Source organism: Idiotropiscis lumnitzeri, chromosome 6 (assembly GCF_059441095.1).
Source record: "Idiotropiscis lumnitzeri isolate Australia: NSW breed Sydney's pygmy pipehorse chromosome 6, RoL_Ilum_1.0, whole genome shotgun sequence".
Classification (NCBI taxonomy): domain Eukaryota; kingdom Metazoa; phylum Chordata; class Actinopteri; order Syngnathiformes; family Syngnathidae; genus Idiotropiscis; species Idiotropiscis lumnitzeri.
In genome coordinates this window covers 10,140,059-10,153,354 of record NC_142396.1, presented here as the reverse complement: position 1 = coordinate 10,153,354, position 13,296 = coordinate 10,140,059, and the positions used below count along the sequence as shown (strand labels likewise).

General features: G+C 40.3%; 2 protein-coding genes across 2 annotated transcripts; both read right to left on the bottom strand.

Moving 5' to 3' along the window:
• Positions 1–17: 17 nt before the first annotated feature.
• Positions 18–3,988, bottom strand: LOC148335171 (uncharacterized). The gene is made up of 8 exons (XM_088297468.1): positions 2,110–3,988; positions 1,840–2,024; positions 1,660–1,757; positions 1,421–1,581; positions 1,157–1,349; positions 929–1,076; positions 655–733; positions 18–564 (listed from the first exon to the last, which is right to left on the bottom strand). Exons 1-8 carry the CDS (start codon positions 3,878–3,880, stop codon positions 473–475), a joined length of 2,727 nt encoding a protein of 908 aa, XP_088153594.1. The 5' UTR covers positions 3,881–3,988; the 3' UTR covers positions 18–472.
• Positions 3,989–7,913: 3,925 nt separating this feature from the next.
• On the bottom strand, positions 7,914–13,258 carry LOC148335170 (zona pellucida sperm-binding protein 4-like). The gene is made up of 8 exons (XM_088299308.1): positions 12,175–13,258; positions 11,758–11,942; positions 11,571–11,668; positions 10,871–11,031; positions 10,608–10,800; positions 8,969–9,116; positions 8,830–8,905; positions 7,914–8,745 (listed from the first exon to the last, which is right to left on the bottom strand). Exons 1-8 carry the CDS (start codon positions 13,193–13,195, stop codon positions 8,666–8,668), a joined length of 1,962 nt encoding a protein of 653 aa, XP_088155434.1. The 5' UTR covers positions 13,196–13,258; the 3' UTR covers positions 7,914–8,665.
• Between the last annotated feature and the right edge of the window lie 38 nt (positions 13,259–13,296).

The window sequence follows — 13,296 nt, the reverse complement described above, 5'->3', positions numbered from 1 at the left end:
GTATGAAATGCAGAGGAAACTTTTGCAAGCTTTTATTTTATCTTTGATACAGATACTTCGCTTGCACAGTGACAATTAGGGTAGAAAAGGCAGCGTTTTATTCATGTTAACAAAAAAAATGCCAGATGTTCTCGCGTTTCATTTAAAGTTACCATACTTCAATTTAAATATTACTTATAACAATTATGATAGTTTGTGGATTTTAAAATGATACACAGTCAGTTCATCTTAATTACAGTTTTTCATCCATTATTTACAGTGCGAAAAGTATTGTAGGACAAAATATAAGTATTCATAGTACATCAATGCACTTTTTAATATTGTTTGCTTACAAGCATTTGAGGAATCCATTTCATTTTCACTGCAGTGCATATTTGACGCATACGCCTTCTAGTAGACTTTTTAGCGATTCACGTATAAAGTCAAGTAACACGGCACCACTATGTTGGTTCAATGAAATGTCTGCGCTGGTTTACGCTGTGGCGCCAACCATCTGCACAGGTCCAGACGAGACCACAATCCTTGGCTCAGCCGGCTTCTTGACGGCAGCGTTCACGTCTCTCCCTTTACAAACACAAAAAGCATGGTAAGTTTGACATTTGGATGAAATCAACCACATTATATTTATATTTGAAGATATTCTACATCACTTACTTCTCCGACTGAAGCAATTTGGCTCACAAGAGAAGCCAGCGCCAGTGTTGCAGATTGACGTACTGCAGTGAATGTATACCTGGACATGGAGAAAAGTGCATATCTTATACGTGGTGTTCAGAATCAGAAAGCCCTTTATTGTCATTGTACTCAATGTGCAACAAGATTAGAGAGCTCCCCTCTCCAGTGCACGGCAACAATTATTTAATTAAAGGAATTCTTTTTCAAATTTAGCACTGTGAAGTTTGGATGTTTTGTTGGCTGTACGGGTTACCTGTTCTTTTTGTGGTTCTAGTGAACTGGCGTCCACGAAGGTAAACATTTGGAAAATGAAACGCCTGTAATGACTTGGGAAGTCCAGACCAGAGTTAGAACCAACTGGAACAAGAGAGGACTTGTAGCGATCATCCCTGTTAGGACACCTGGAGAAGGAACAGATCAGGTCAAATCAATTGGCAACGTCTCTGTGTTCCTAGCAAAATCTTTTTTTTTTTTTTTTTACCCGTCAATCAGAATGTCCCACTGAGGCAAACTGTGAGGATTTGCACTAGTGGTGGTCCAACAGCGTCCAAGGTTCAGGACAAGGTTGGGGTCAGTCCTGTCCATGAGTTGAACCTCCACATACACAGGATCCCTCAAGATTCTGGTCACAGGGTAGTCCTCCACCATATAGTAGGAGTTATAGGCCACTTCCTCTGTGAGTACAGACACACTAATTATGTTCTGTGTCCAAATAAAACTGGGTACCAGGAGTGCGTGCACATACCTTCATTACAACCCTTCACATTGCACAGTCCATTACCCAACCTCAGCCGCACACCGATGGGACCCTGACCAGTCACTGATACGGGAGTTGCATCTAGCTGTAGAACTTCCGCAACCAGAGTTTCAACTATAGTGCCGGTGTATCGACACTGGAAGAGTAAACTGAAAATAGAACAATTGCATCAGGTTGATCGTTCCGGTGCATTTAGTTTGGCAGGATTGCTCATCGCGTCACAATACTCATAGCTGCTGTCCCTGGTAATGGCACCCAGTGGTCCCATTGCCACTTCATATGACGAGGTCATCCTATTCTCATAGATTATCAAACCAGGCTCCTCCTGCAAGAGAAGTTTCCAGATGAAAATTCACATGCAGCACGTTTGTGTATTTATTTTTGTGGTTTGAAAATGAGTAACTCACCGCAACAACAGTGCCACAGGCAGTGACAGGAAACTGGTAGATGGCAAAAGCGGAATTTGAGTCGACAGATATGCAGCCAGGATCATCTCCCAACAGGGAAATGGTTTCCAGGTCGATTCTGGGTATAGTGGCATCTCTGGCCACTACCACAATAAACTGAGCATCTTTGGTGCACTGTACAGTCACTAGAAGAACGCAAAGACAATCACAAAATGTTCTTGACCTGACTAGACAGAAGAAAAGGACAATGTGAGGTTCTCAACTACTTACCCAGCTTCCCAAAGAAGCACATGCCTTCATTATAGCAGCAGTTAAGAGCTTCACAACCCTCTGCAGAGATATCACCGCTTCCACATGGGACTCGAACATTTGTATGCACATCACATGTATTCACAGGAGGCACGGGCTGTTGATTGTCAGGGTTCTTCGTGTGCTTGCGAGTATGATCAAAAACTAATGCACCTTTTGGGCCATGATGATCAGACCAATCGTAATTTCGAACAGAACTTTGCATTAGAGGATTTTTGACAGGATTCTGCCCTGGAGGGTTTTTAACAGGAGTCTTGGTTCCAGGATTATAAGGATTCTGCCCCGGAGAAAGAACATTTTGCCCTCCGGGATTGTAAGGATTCTGCCCTCCGGGATTAAAAGGATTCTGTCCTCCGGGATTAAAAGGATTCTGCCCTCCGGGATTAAAAGGATTCTGCCCTCCGGGATTAAAAGGATTCTGACCTCCGGGATTAAAAGGATTCTGCCCTCCGGGATTAAAAGGATTCTTCCCTCCGGGATTAAAAGGATTCTGCCCTCCGGGATTAAAAGGATTCTGCCCTCCGGGATTAAAAGGATTCTGCCCTCCGGGATTAAAAGGATTCTGACCTCCGGGATTAAAAGGATTCTGCCCTCCGGGATTAAAAGGATTCTGCCCTCCGGGATTATAAGGATTCTGTCCTCCGGGATTATAAGGATTCTGTCCTCCGGGATTATAAGGATTCTGACCTCCGGGATTATAAGGATTCTGACCTCCGGGATTATAAGGATTCTGCCCTCCGGGATTAGAAGGATTCTGCCCTCCGGGATTAGAAGGATTCTGCCCTCCGGGATTAGAAGGATTCTGACCTCCGGGATTAGAAGGATTCCGACCTCCGGGATTAGAAGGATTCTGACCTCCGGGATTAGAAGGATTCCGACCTCCGGGATTAGAAGGATCCTGACCTCCGGGATTAGAAGGATTCTGCCCCGGAACAACCTTCCTCATGGGAGGATTATAACCAGGGTTCTGCCCTCCAGGATTCTGAGGATTCTGCCCCGGAGGAGGTACTTCCCACCCGGAAGGATTTTTTACTGGATTCTGCCCTCCAGGATTATAAGGATTCTGCCCCAGAGAAAGAACATTCCTAGTGGCCGGATTATAAACAGGATTCTGACCTCCGGGATTATAAGGATTCTGCCCCGGAGAAAGAACATTCCTAGTGGCCGGATTATAAACAGGATTCTGACCTCCGGGATTTTGAGGATTCTGCCCCGGAGGAGGAATTTCCCACCCGGGCGGATTACTTACAGGATTCTGCCCTCCAGGATTATAAGGATTCTGCCCCGTAGGAGGAACATTCCACCTGTGAGAATAATATCCAGGGTTCTGCCCTCCAGGATTCTGAGGATTCTGCCACAGATTAGGAACATTCCACCTGGAAATATCCATGTCAGGATTTTGCCCTCCAGGAACTTGAACAGGATTCTGCCCTCCAGGAACTTGAACAGGATTCTGCCCTCCAGGAACTTGAACAGGATTCTGCCCTCCAGGATTTTTAACAGGATTCTGCCCTGGAGGATTAAGGACAGGATTCTGCCGTGGATTTCCAGGTAACCTCGGATGTGAAGGATCCATGGGTTTGGTTGGAAATGGGCCATCAGGAGGATTCTGTCCCGATGGATTCTGAGAGGATGGGTTTTTTGAAGCTTCCCAGGCTTTTACCTCGGTCCTTGTGAAGCATTCCAGCAGCACGAATGCCACTATGAAGGTAACACCCCAGCGGTTTGCCATGGTTTCACACCGCTTAGACCTGGACTGTCCCCAAGTGGCCTGCTTATGTCAGCCGATGCATTTATATGTGACTGGAAGCAGCGACTGAACAACCACACCTCCTCAGATTGAGGCTGTTTTTGTGAATGACCACTCAAAGGCTTGAGGGGCTCATTATGTAATTTTTTTTTTTTTTAGCTGGCTGGTTTTAGAAGCTTTTTGGAAGCTTCTCAAGGTCAGGCGCCTGGTGCTGAGTGGCATTGTGACATTACGTTACGAGCAATATTTATGTCACAAAAACCTTTTCAAAGGTCTTTGTGAACCACATCGGTTGCCAGCAGTTTGTTTTATGGATGGATAGCGTCAGCGATATCGATCTTAAGCGAACCCGTTATCAAGGCAGGCTTTTATCAGACCACTTCCACTTCACTGTGTGTGGTGCAACTCAATGCAGGCTACACATTAGATTGTGAGTAGGCACTATGAGTATCAAGTATCAAGTCAGATATTAAAATGCATTTAATGACCAAACGAGTGAATCTCTATAGGTTTAATTTATGATATTGGCATTTTTACTTTCTGTCAGTGGTAAGACTAAAATTCATGCCCTCTGAACTCCATAGTCTAAGTCCCTACTGACTGAGCTGATGTTCACTGTGAGCAAGTTTATACAAATGTCAACCCTTTAAATCGTAGTCTTCTGACCTAAATCATGAATATGTTAATGATTAATCGAGTTGATTTTTTTTTTTTAACTGACAAATTTATTTTGGACGAGGCTATATGACCAGTGCAAAACGTACCATAAGCATACTCAATGTAAAATAGGATTCATAAATATTTGTTGTAAATACAAATATTTAAAATGAACCCTTTTCGAAACAGCAATAAAACTTATCAGGCAGATTGCTATAGCCGAATCTCTTGCCAGGGTACAAGTGTTCCCTTCAGGGGTGACCATGGACACTGACCAGCTGGTCACAGCGACTTGTTGGCTCCAAGATGACCATCTAACCCCACTGGACAGAAAGGAGCCACTCGATAGGGTGAGTGAGTGGCTGTGCAGAAATAAATGTGAGGTAATCCTTCTGTGTGTCAGGAGTCTGTTCTCATAAGATTTGAATAGGAGGTAATTGTGGTATTTTCAATACTCTTAGGGAAATGCCAATGTTGTGGTAAAGGTTGTAGCTTGTATTAAGATTGTCATTAATTGTTGAATTCATTGAATATGGAATTAAATAAATCAGATAAATAAATAAATGCACCAGTAATTATTCAACAATGACCATAACCCATGCTTTTATGTAAAAAAATATATCTATATATCTATCTATCTATATATCTATATATATATATATATATATATATATATATATATATATATATATATATATATATTTGGGCTATCAAGATTAAAGCATTAACTCAGGTGATTAATCCAAAAAAATTTAACTCAGTTCAATATTTGAACTCAGTTAACTCAGTTTGATTTACTTAAAAAATAATTTGCATACTTTGCAAATATTGTGCCATATTAGCTGTCTTTAGCACGTCTCAGAACAAAACACTGTGTTTAAGTTACCATTGGGCCGTGCAAACCAACACTGCTGGACTGTGGCGCTTGTGGGCAGTTTTAAGAAATGTTATCAAAAAAATGTCTGTGTAGCATGCCCTCCGAACCAAGGATGAGACTTTACTGATGATTTTGTGGTTTATTTTTGAGCAAGATGTATCCATAACCGTGTAACCTTAAAATCTAATCACCGTAAGAGCTGAAACACAGTTCAAAACATACGCATACAATTAGCTGACATATTTCACATTCGACACTTAATATTTACAAACACAAATTACTTATATCCATCGTTTAATAATAATAATAATGCCTTTATTAGTCCCACAATGGGGAAATTCGAGATTCAAACCCAGGCCTCCTGGGGAGACTGGGTCCTGAACGCGGCGCCTTAGACCACTCGGCCATCCTGGCAGCCACGAGATTCGAACCCAGGCCTCCTGGGGAGACTGGGTCCGGAACGCGGCGCCTTAGACCACTCGGCCACACACCTTTTGCCTCTTCGGAGGGGGTGCTAGAAAAATAAACGTCCGTTTTTTGAGGCTCAACATGAAACTTTTTGCCGTACTCTTCGTACCTTAGGTGTGAACAGTACTAAACAAGAAGTTTGCATTCAAAATAAAAGCAAATAGCTTAAACCGGAAGTAGAACCTTTCAATGCAAATTTCAAATGAAAATATAATACAATAAACAAAATCACCGCTGCTGTTCACAAAATAGGAATATGGTTACAGTCTGCAAAGATGTCTCCAATTAGATCGTATTCAAGAATCCAAGAAAGCTATTAGAACAGTCTTTGAATTAAATATACTTCATATTTGGTGATTGGGCATCAATTCCAAGATATTATTCAAGTAAATGTCTGTTATAAGCTTTGCAAAAATAGTAGTTGAAAAATGTGATTAATCATGATTAATCGTGGAATTGTTTGTGATTAATTAGTTAAAAAAATTAATCACTTGACAGCACTAATATATATACATACGCTGACTAACTCAAATCTTGTCTAAGCCATTGCTTTGACCTGAAGTGATTGGAAACATGGCGGCTACAAGGACTTTCATGAGCTACCTTGATTGAGTGATCTCTAGGCTTGTATTTTGTTGTTTTGCTTGAGTATTCAAAACAATGTAGAGGTGACTAGAGTATACACCCAGTGTGTCGGAGTATTTTCACAAGACGCTCGGTTGGCATGACTCCATTATTCTGGATTTGACTTGCCTTGATGCGTGAGTTTGACGGATAATATAAATTCAGGAAAACTGCAATACGGGATCATGAATTAATGAATTAAATACCGAAATAATTATAGACATATATATTTTTACATACAATGATTGGTCATTGAATTAATGAATGACATATTGATTTATTTACTTCAATATTTAATTAATAAATGAAACATAAATTAATGACACTTTTATTTTTCGTGATTTAATGGTGCATTTATGTATTTATCTGATTTGTTGAATTCCATATTTAATGAATGAATGAAGCAATTAATAAATTACAATTTTAATTAAACATTTCATCGCGTATTTATTCAACTTTGGCACTTTTAATCCTCCTTACAAAATCGCACAAAAGTATATACACACACCGTGAATTTAATTCTAAATTTGCTTCAATTACATGGAACGAGGGTCTGTTATAAAGCTATTATTGTGTTGTAGTAGTGGCAGAAGGGGTTATGTTGTACACAGATTAACTGTGCCTTCTGCTATCTACTGGTAAAGTGTTTAAATGTCCGCCCTGTTACTAAAAATTAAAAAAATATTTTTAGTGGAACAATAATTTTCGGACCATCCATCCATCCATCTTATTAACCAATGAAGTGAAAATCGACCGGATTTCCCAACGCACATGGGAAGTCTGAGTGTGTATGGTTGGCTGCCTATGTGTGCCCCGTGATTGGCTAGCACCCAGTCCAGGGTGTACCCCGCATACATACACATACCCTGGATAAACATGTTTTACTTTTTATTGTGTGATCGTGAATGCCCAGATGGAGGTTTACGTGAAAGCAATGATAGATGCTTAACAGTATGTGTGCATGGTCTGTATTAATATATAGTGTTCACTCACTGATGGGTTTATACAGTATACTTGTGTTTTAATGTTTTTTTCATTTTCAAGTATATGTTTCACAACAAGGTCAAAGTTCAGAAATACAAGTATGCCCCTCCCACCAGGCTGTTGGAGTGATTCTCTGGCCAATGAGTGCTGGGGGTGTGTTGTAATAAGTTAGATTCTGTGGCGTTTGTGTGTACATGCACTGTGGAAGGTATTCAACAACAAAGTCAGTTTTATACAAATGTTATTTCGGAGCTTAAGAAATGACATTTGATAGATAAGATTACAAGTGATTCCCGACCAAAATGACTCAATTTCACTAAATTTGTCCTTAAATTATTATTCATTAATTACAAATATGTCTTAGTTCATCTGTCAGAGACAGGTGTGATTAACCACACAGGCAGAACAATTTAATGTTTTTATATTAGACGGAACAAGGTACAATAAACGTGTATATCCAGCTGTTGCCATCACACTGACGGAATAAGGCATGGCTTCCGATGACTATATAAGCTTTGGGTTCAATTAAATATGCACAGATTCCACTAGTAAGTTTTTGAGTCTATTATTAAGACAAGTGCAACATTATTTCACATTTTTTCCTTTCTTTCTTGGTCCTTAACTCATTCACCACCAGCCGAATAAAAAAAAAAAAGAGGATATTTGACGTGTTAAGCCGTCAATGGTAGTAAATGATTTATTACCCTAAGAACTGTACATCGAAATGACCTCATTTCAAAACTTTTTTTTTCCTTTTCTCCTGTGTGACACTTTTATGCTCATGGAACAAGATTACCACTGGCACAATGTCAAAAGAAATACATAAAAGTGGATTAGTATATTATATTAGTTATATTAAATTGTTTAGAATATTGTATGACAATGCAGTTAGAATGCAAGCATTCAAAAGTGTCAACGTTCTTTGATCCAAGAAATAGAAATAAAATCATACAATCATACTGAATACACATTTCAAGACAGTTATTTGGAGAGTTGTCAGTCCTTGTTCTCTAGTGTTTTTTTGTTTGTTTTTTTTGCAGCCATTACCATTTTATACACAACCGTGTTCATTTTCCACGCCACTAATCCCTTGACAGTGGTCAGGTTCCAATTGCGTTAAAAGGTTCTGGCAAAATGTGATTGTTTCCATTAGCTGTTCAGGCTTTGATCATGACCAGAGGTCCTGCAGAGACCACAATTTTGGCCATCGTCTGGGCCGCAGTCGTCACATCTCTCTCTGCACGAACAAACACACATTCAAATATGGTTGAGAATCACAAATTCATTCAGACATTTTGCATATTGTAAACAAATTCCTTACTTCTCCTGTAGCATAAGGGCTCACAGGAATGGACAGAAGCTCCGTTGCACACAGACGTGCTACAGTGAATGTACACCTGGGAAACAAAACAGTATTAGGGCTATTGCTGCAACAATTTTCTAGGTGGATCGTCTTTTACATGTTCACTCTGGGGTATTAGTGTGTTGGTCTCTACGAAGGTAAACATTTTGAAAACAAAGCGCCTGTGATGACTTGGGAAATCCACACCGGAGCCAGGACCAACGGGAACCTGCATCACTGTGTATCGATCATCAATGTTTGGACACCTGGAGGAAGAAATATTTGTTCACGTCAGAGTATGTGTTTAATTTTTAGCAATGTGAAATTATTTACTTTATTTTGTTTAAATCATAGGGAACTGGAATCATTCTCTCATGATCTCAAGTTTAGCTTTTTGCACACACAACTGTTTTGGGTCAATATCACTTGATAGGTGCGCTGACAATATTGCAGAATGACGAAAGCGAGATCTAATTGTAAGTGGCCAAACATTTGTGTCCAAATCAGCACAATTATAAGTCTTTAAATGTTTCCTTTGTTCTGCACCATTTTTTTCCATTGAATACATGCGATTTTGGCATGTAGCACAACCTGCTCTGCTAACTGCAGTGTGTGTAATGAGTAGTTAATTGATTCTAAATCAAAACATTTTACATGGTTGTATTGTCTATGAGTTATTTAATTTCATGCATGATTCAATTTTGATAATCATATTGAACATATTGCACGTGTCTTTGAAATTGACGTCCACACAGTCATTTTTGGGGAATCTGGCCCGTTAACAGATTTTTTTTCACTTATCTTCCTATCTGTCTTTCTTCTGTGGAGGCCCTAACATAAAGAATAATTGTTGGCGTACAGCAAACTATTTGCAGATAAAATATGACTTTTCAGGAGATAAAAACATACAAAAAAAAAACTTATTCCAATGATCCGCACATCAACAAGCCCTGTAGAAGCCTGAAACGATCCTGATTATTTGAATCAGGTGTTTTTGGAGTAAGGTGAGGTCGAAAACAGGCAGGATATGGCTTTCCAGAAACCGGAGTTCCCTTCTCCCGTTTTAAAGGGACACCGTGTAGAATTTTGGACCATCTAGTGGTGGACTAATAGAATGCAATGACCATAGTTCCAAGCATGCACGCTCCAGTACCTCAGAGAGACCACACTTCACAAGCCTACCAGCAATTTCTTCAGCAGAAGTGTAAGCAAAATGTCATCATAAATGACTTGAAGTAAGAGCATTGCATTTGTTACAAATAGCAGAAAGATTTTTTTTTTTTTTTTGCTTGTATTGTTGAAATTAACAGTGGACGGTGGACATTAACAGTCAAAACAATCCACACACTGTCCCTTTAAGAAAGCTCCATATGGTAAAATTACAGTTGATTAAAGAAATTGTTATAGAAAAGGTTATGAGTTATGGAACTATTGAAAATATTTTATGATTTTTATCCCTTTATTAAATTAAAGTATTTAGAGTTTTATTAGCTAACTTGGGTCCTCTTTGAATGATCTAGTGAATGTAATCTTTACATTGTTATTATACACCTTTATTTATTTGACACTATCATGAGTTTTTATTTTCTTAAGGATGTATTTTTCACTAAATTACTCTTCTTAATTTTAACAATGAACCTTGAGTTAGAAATTACCAATGGACTTGAATATTTCACCACCACAATGAGAACACCTGCCGACAATGTTAACATTGATATAACATGAGCAGGGAACCTGAAAATCGATTTTGCTGTTACCCGTTGATCAGAATGTCCCACTGCGGCATGCTGTGAGGGTGTGCACTGGTGGTGGTCCAACAGCGACCAAGGCTGAGGACAAGGTTGGGATCAGTCCTCCCCGTAATTCGAACCTCCACGAACACGTTGTCGCGCAAGACTTTGCTCACTGGGTAGTCGTCGTGAGTATAGAAAGAGTGGTAGGCCACTTCCTCTATGAGTGAGACACACTAATTACGTTCTGTCTCCAAACAAAATAGGGAAGCAGGAGTGTGTGCACATACCTTCATTACAACCCTTTACGGTGCATTGTCCATTTCCCAACCTCAGCTGCACATTGATGGGACCCTGAGCAGCTACTGCGAAAGGAGGGTTCTGCAATGGTACCATTTCTGAAATCAGAGTCTCAACTGAAGAGACTGAGTATCGACACTGGAAGACTAAACTGAAAAAGAGGAAGGTTTTATTAGGTTAAAGAGCAATCAGTTTGAGAGCGTTGCACGTACACCACTCCCAAAAATATAGGGATATTGGGCTTTCAGGTGATTTTAGAATTTATCTTAAAAGATGCTGTAACATTTATTGATGAACTTAATTTGACCTTTGAATGTTCAACTCGTCAATGTTTTACTATTTTTTGCACAACTTAATACTGATGTCTACATTTCTACAAACATTTGACACATTTTTTGTAAGTATTGTGATGGCGAAGTACTGTTGTTCAAGATGTCAAAATGTGAACTGGAAGAGGACGTTAAATACCAATACTAAATGGGTTGCAATATGATTTTTTTTGTTTCATGAGTCAAGCACTTGTTGTTCTGGTCGCTGTTAGCAAGTTGTGCAAAAAGAACTGTAACATTAAACTATTTGTAATTTGTGTACCAAAGTTTAGACATGGTCAAATTGAGTTTTTCATGAAATTTCACTCCGAAGCCAAATTTCTGTAAAATACAAACTGAGTAGCTTAAAATAATGCCTTACTCATAGCTGCTGTCCCTGGTGATGGCACCCCAAGGCCCCAGTGAAATTTCATATGAGGAGCTCATCCTATTCTCATAGATGACTTTACCAGCGTCCTCCTGCAAGAGACGTTGAGAGAAGACAAGAATATAAACATACCTTGTTCTTTTGTTGTTGTGGGTTTGGAAAAATGAAGTAAAGGTCTAACCATAACGACAGAACCGCAGGCAGTCACAGGAAACTGGTAGATGGAAAAAGCAGAATTGGAGTCAACCTGACTGCAGCCAGGACCATCTGACATGAGTGAAATAGTGTTGATGTCGAGATTGGGTAGGGTGGCATCTCTGGCCACTACCAAAATGAACTGAGCATCTTTAGTGCACTGGACGGTCACTGGAAGAACACAAAGAACAATGTTATTGGTTTAAACACATTTTGGTGAAAAGAAATCGGATTCACCACTGGTATATATTATTTTGAACTGTTGACTGTTCAATCACTCAAGCTAATTGAGAAGGTGGTAGGCAGATGCTACAAAGAACTAAACTCTTTTGAACCCGACTGATATTTACATATCAAAATACTCTTGGACAAAAAAAATAAATAAATTCTGATGATTACATACCACTTTTCCCAAAGTAGCAAGATTCACCATCGTGGCAGCAGCTGATGGCTTCACATGCCGCAACAGAAATATCAGGACTCCCACACCGGATTCTTTGAACTCTTGTCACATCACAGCTCTGTAAATGAGGGTCTCTGACAACAGGGGGGTTAGGGATCGGTGTCTGTTTCCCAGGTAGCTGTGGCCGATGTTCCTGGTCATGATGCTGATAATAAAATCCTCGAGGAAATGGATTTTTCTGTTTTGTATTATAATCATTTGGGTCCATGAGCAGCGGCTGAACAACATGAGGATTCTTTGGTGGTCGAGCTGGTTTTGGGTGCAATGAAGTACTACCCTGATCGAACGATGCTGCCTGCCATGAAGGATTCTCTGAAGAAGGGTAATCGTAGTAAAGATAGGGAACTCTTTGCCGATCCGTTTTTCTATTCGACAATGGAGGGATGTGTGCTGTAGGAACAGGAACCAGTGGGTTGTATGGGACAGGGTGAGGAGGAAGATACCAAGAAGTGTCCACTATGGGGTCTGGAGGCTTCTCCGCTGAAGAGTCCACAGGGTCACGAGGGAATAAAGGATAGTTCCATGTTGGCGGCTTTGGATTCTCTGATAGTGTAACATGTGCAGGTTTTAAGAAGATGTACGAGCCTGACCCTACTGGATTGCGTTGGTCTCCAGGGGGCGGCTTTTGTGGTAGTGGAAGTTTATACGATGAAGGGAAAGGGAGAAATGGCCATGGGTAGACGTTTGGTGGTTCAGAGTTCGGCGGAGGAACATTGGGCCCTCCGTAAGGTGGAAAGATATGGTCAGGGGGATAAGGCGGTCCGGGTTTAGGAGGTTGGGGGGGTAAAGGCCTCTGAAATGGATTTTTAAGAGGTTGCGGGTCATAAGGGCCAAAGTAAGCCGAATCTGGTAGAGTCTGTAGGTGTCCAGAAGATGATTTCCAAGCATCGACCTTTGTCCCAGTGAGGCACCATAGTAGTGCTAGTGTAACAAATGAGGTGGCACTCCAGCGTTGGATCATGGCTTCACTGAAGTTTGTTCCGGACAGTTCCCAAGTGCGCCATATACTGTATGCGTACAAGCTTATTTATATTTGAAAAGACTGGATGTCTTCAAAGCACC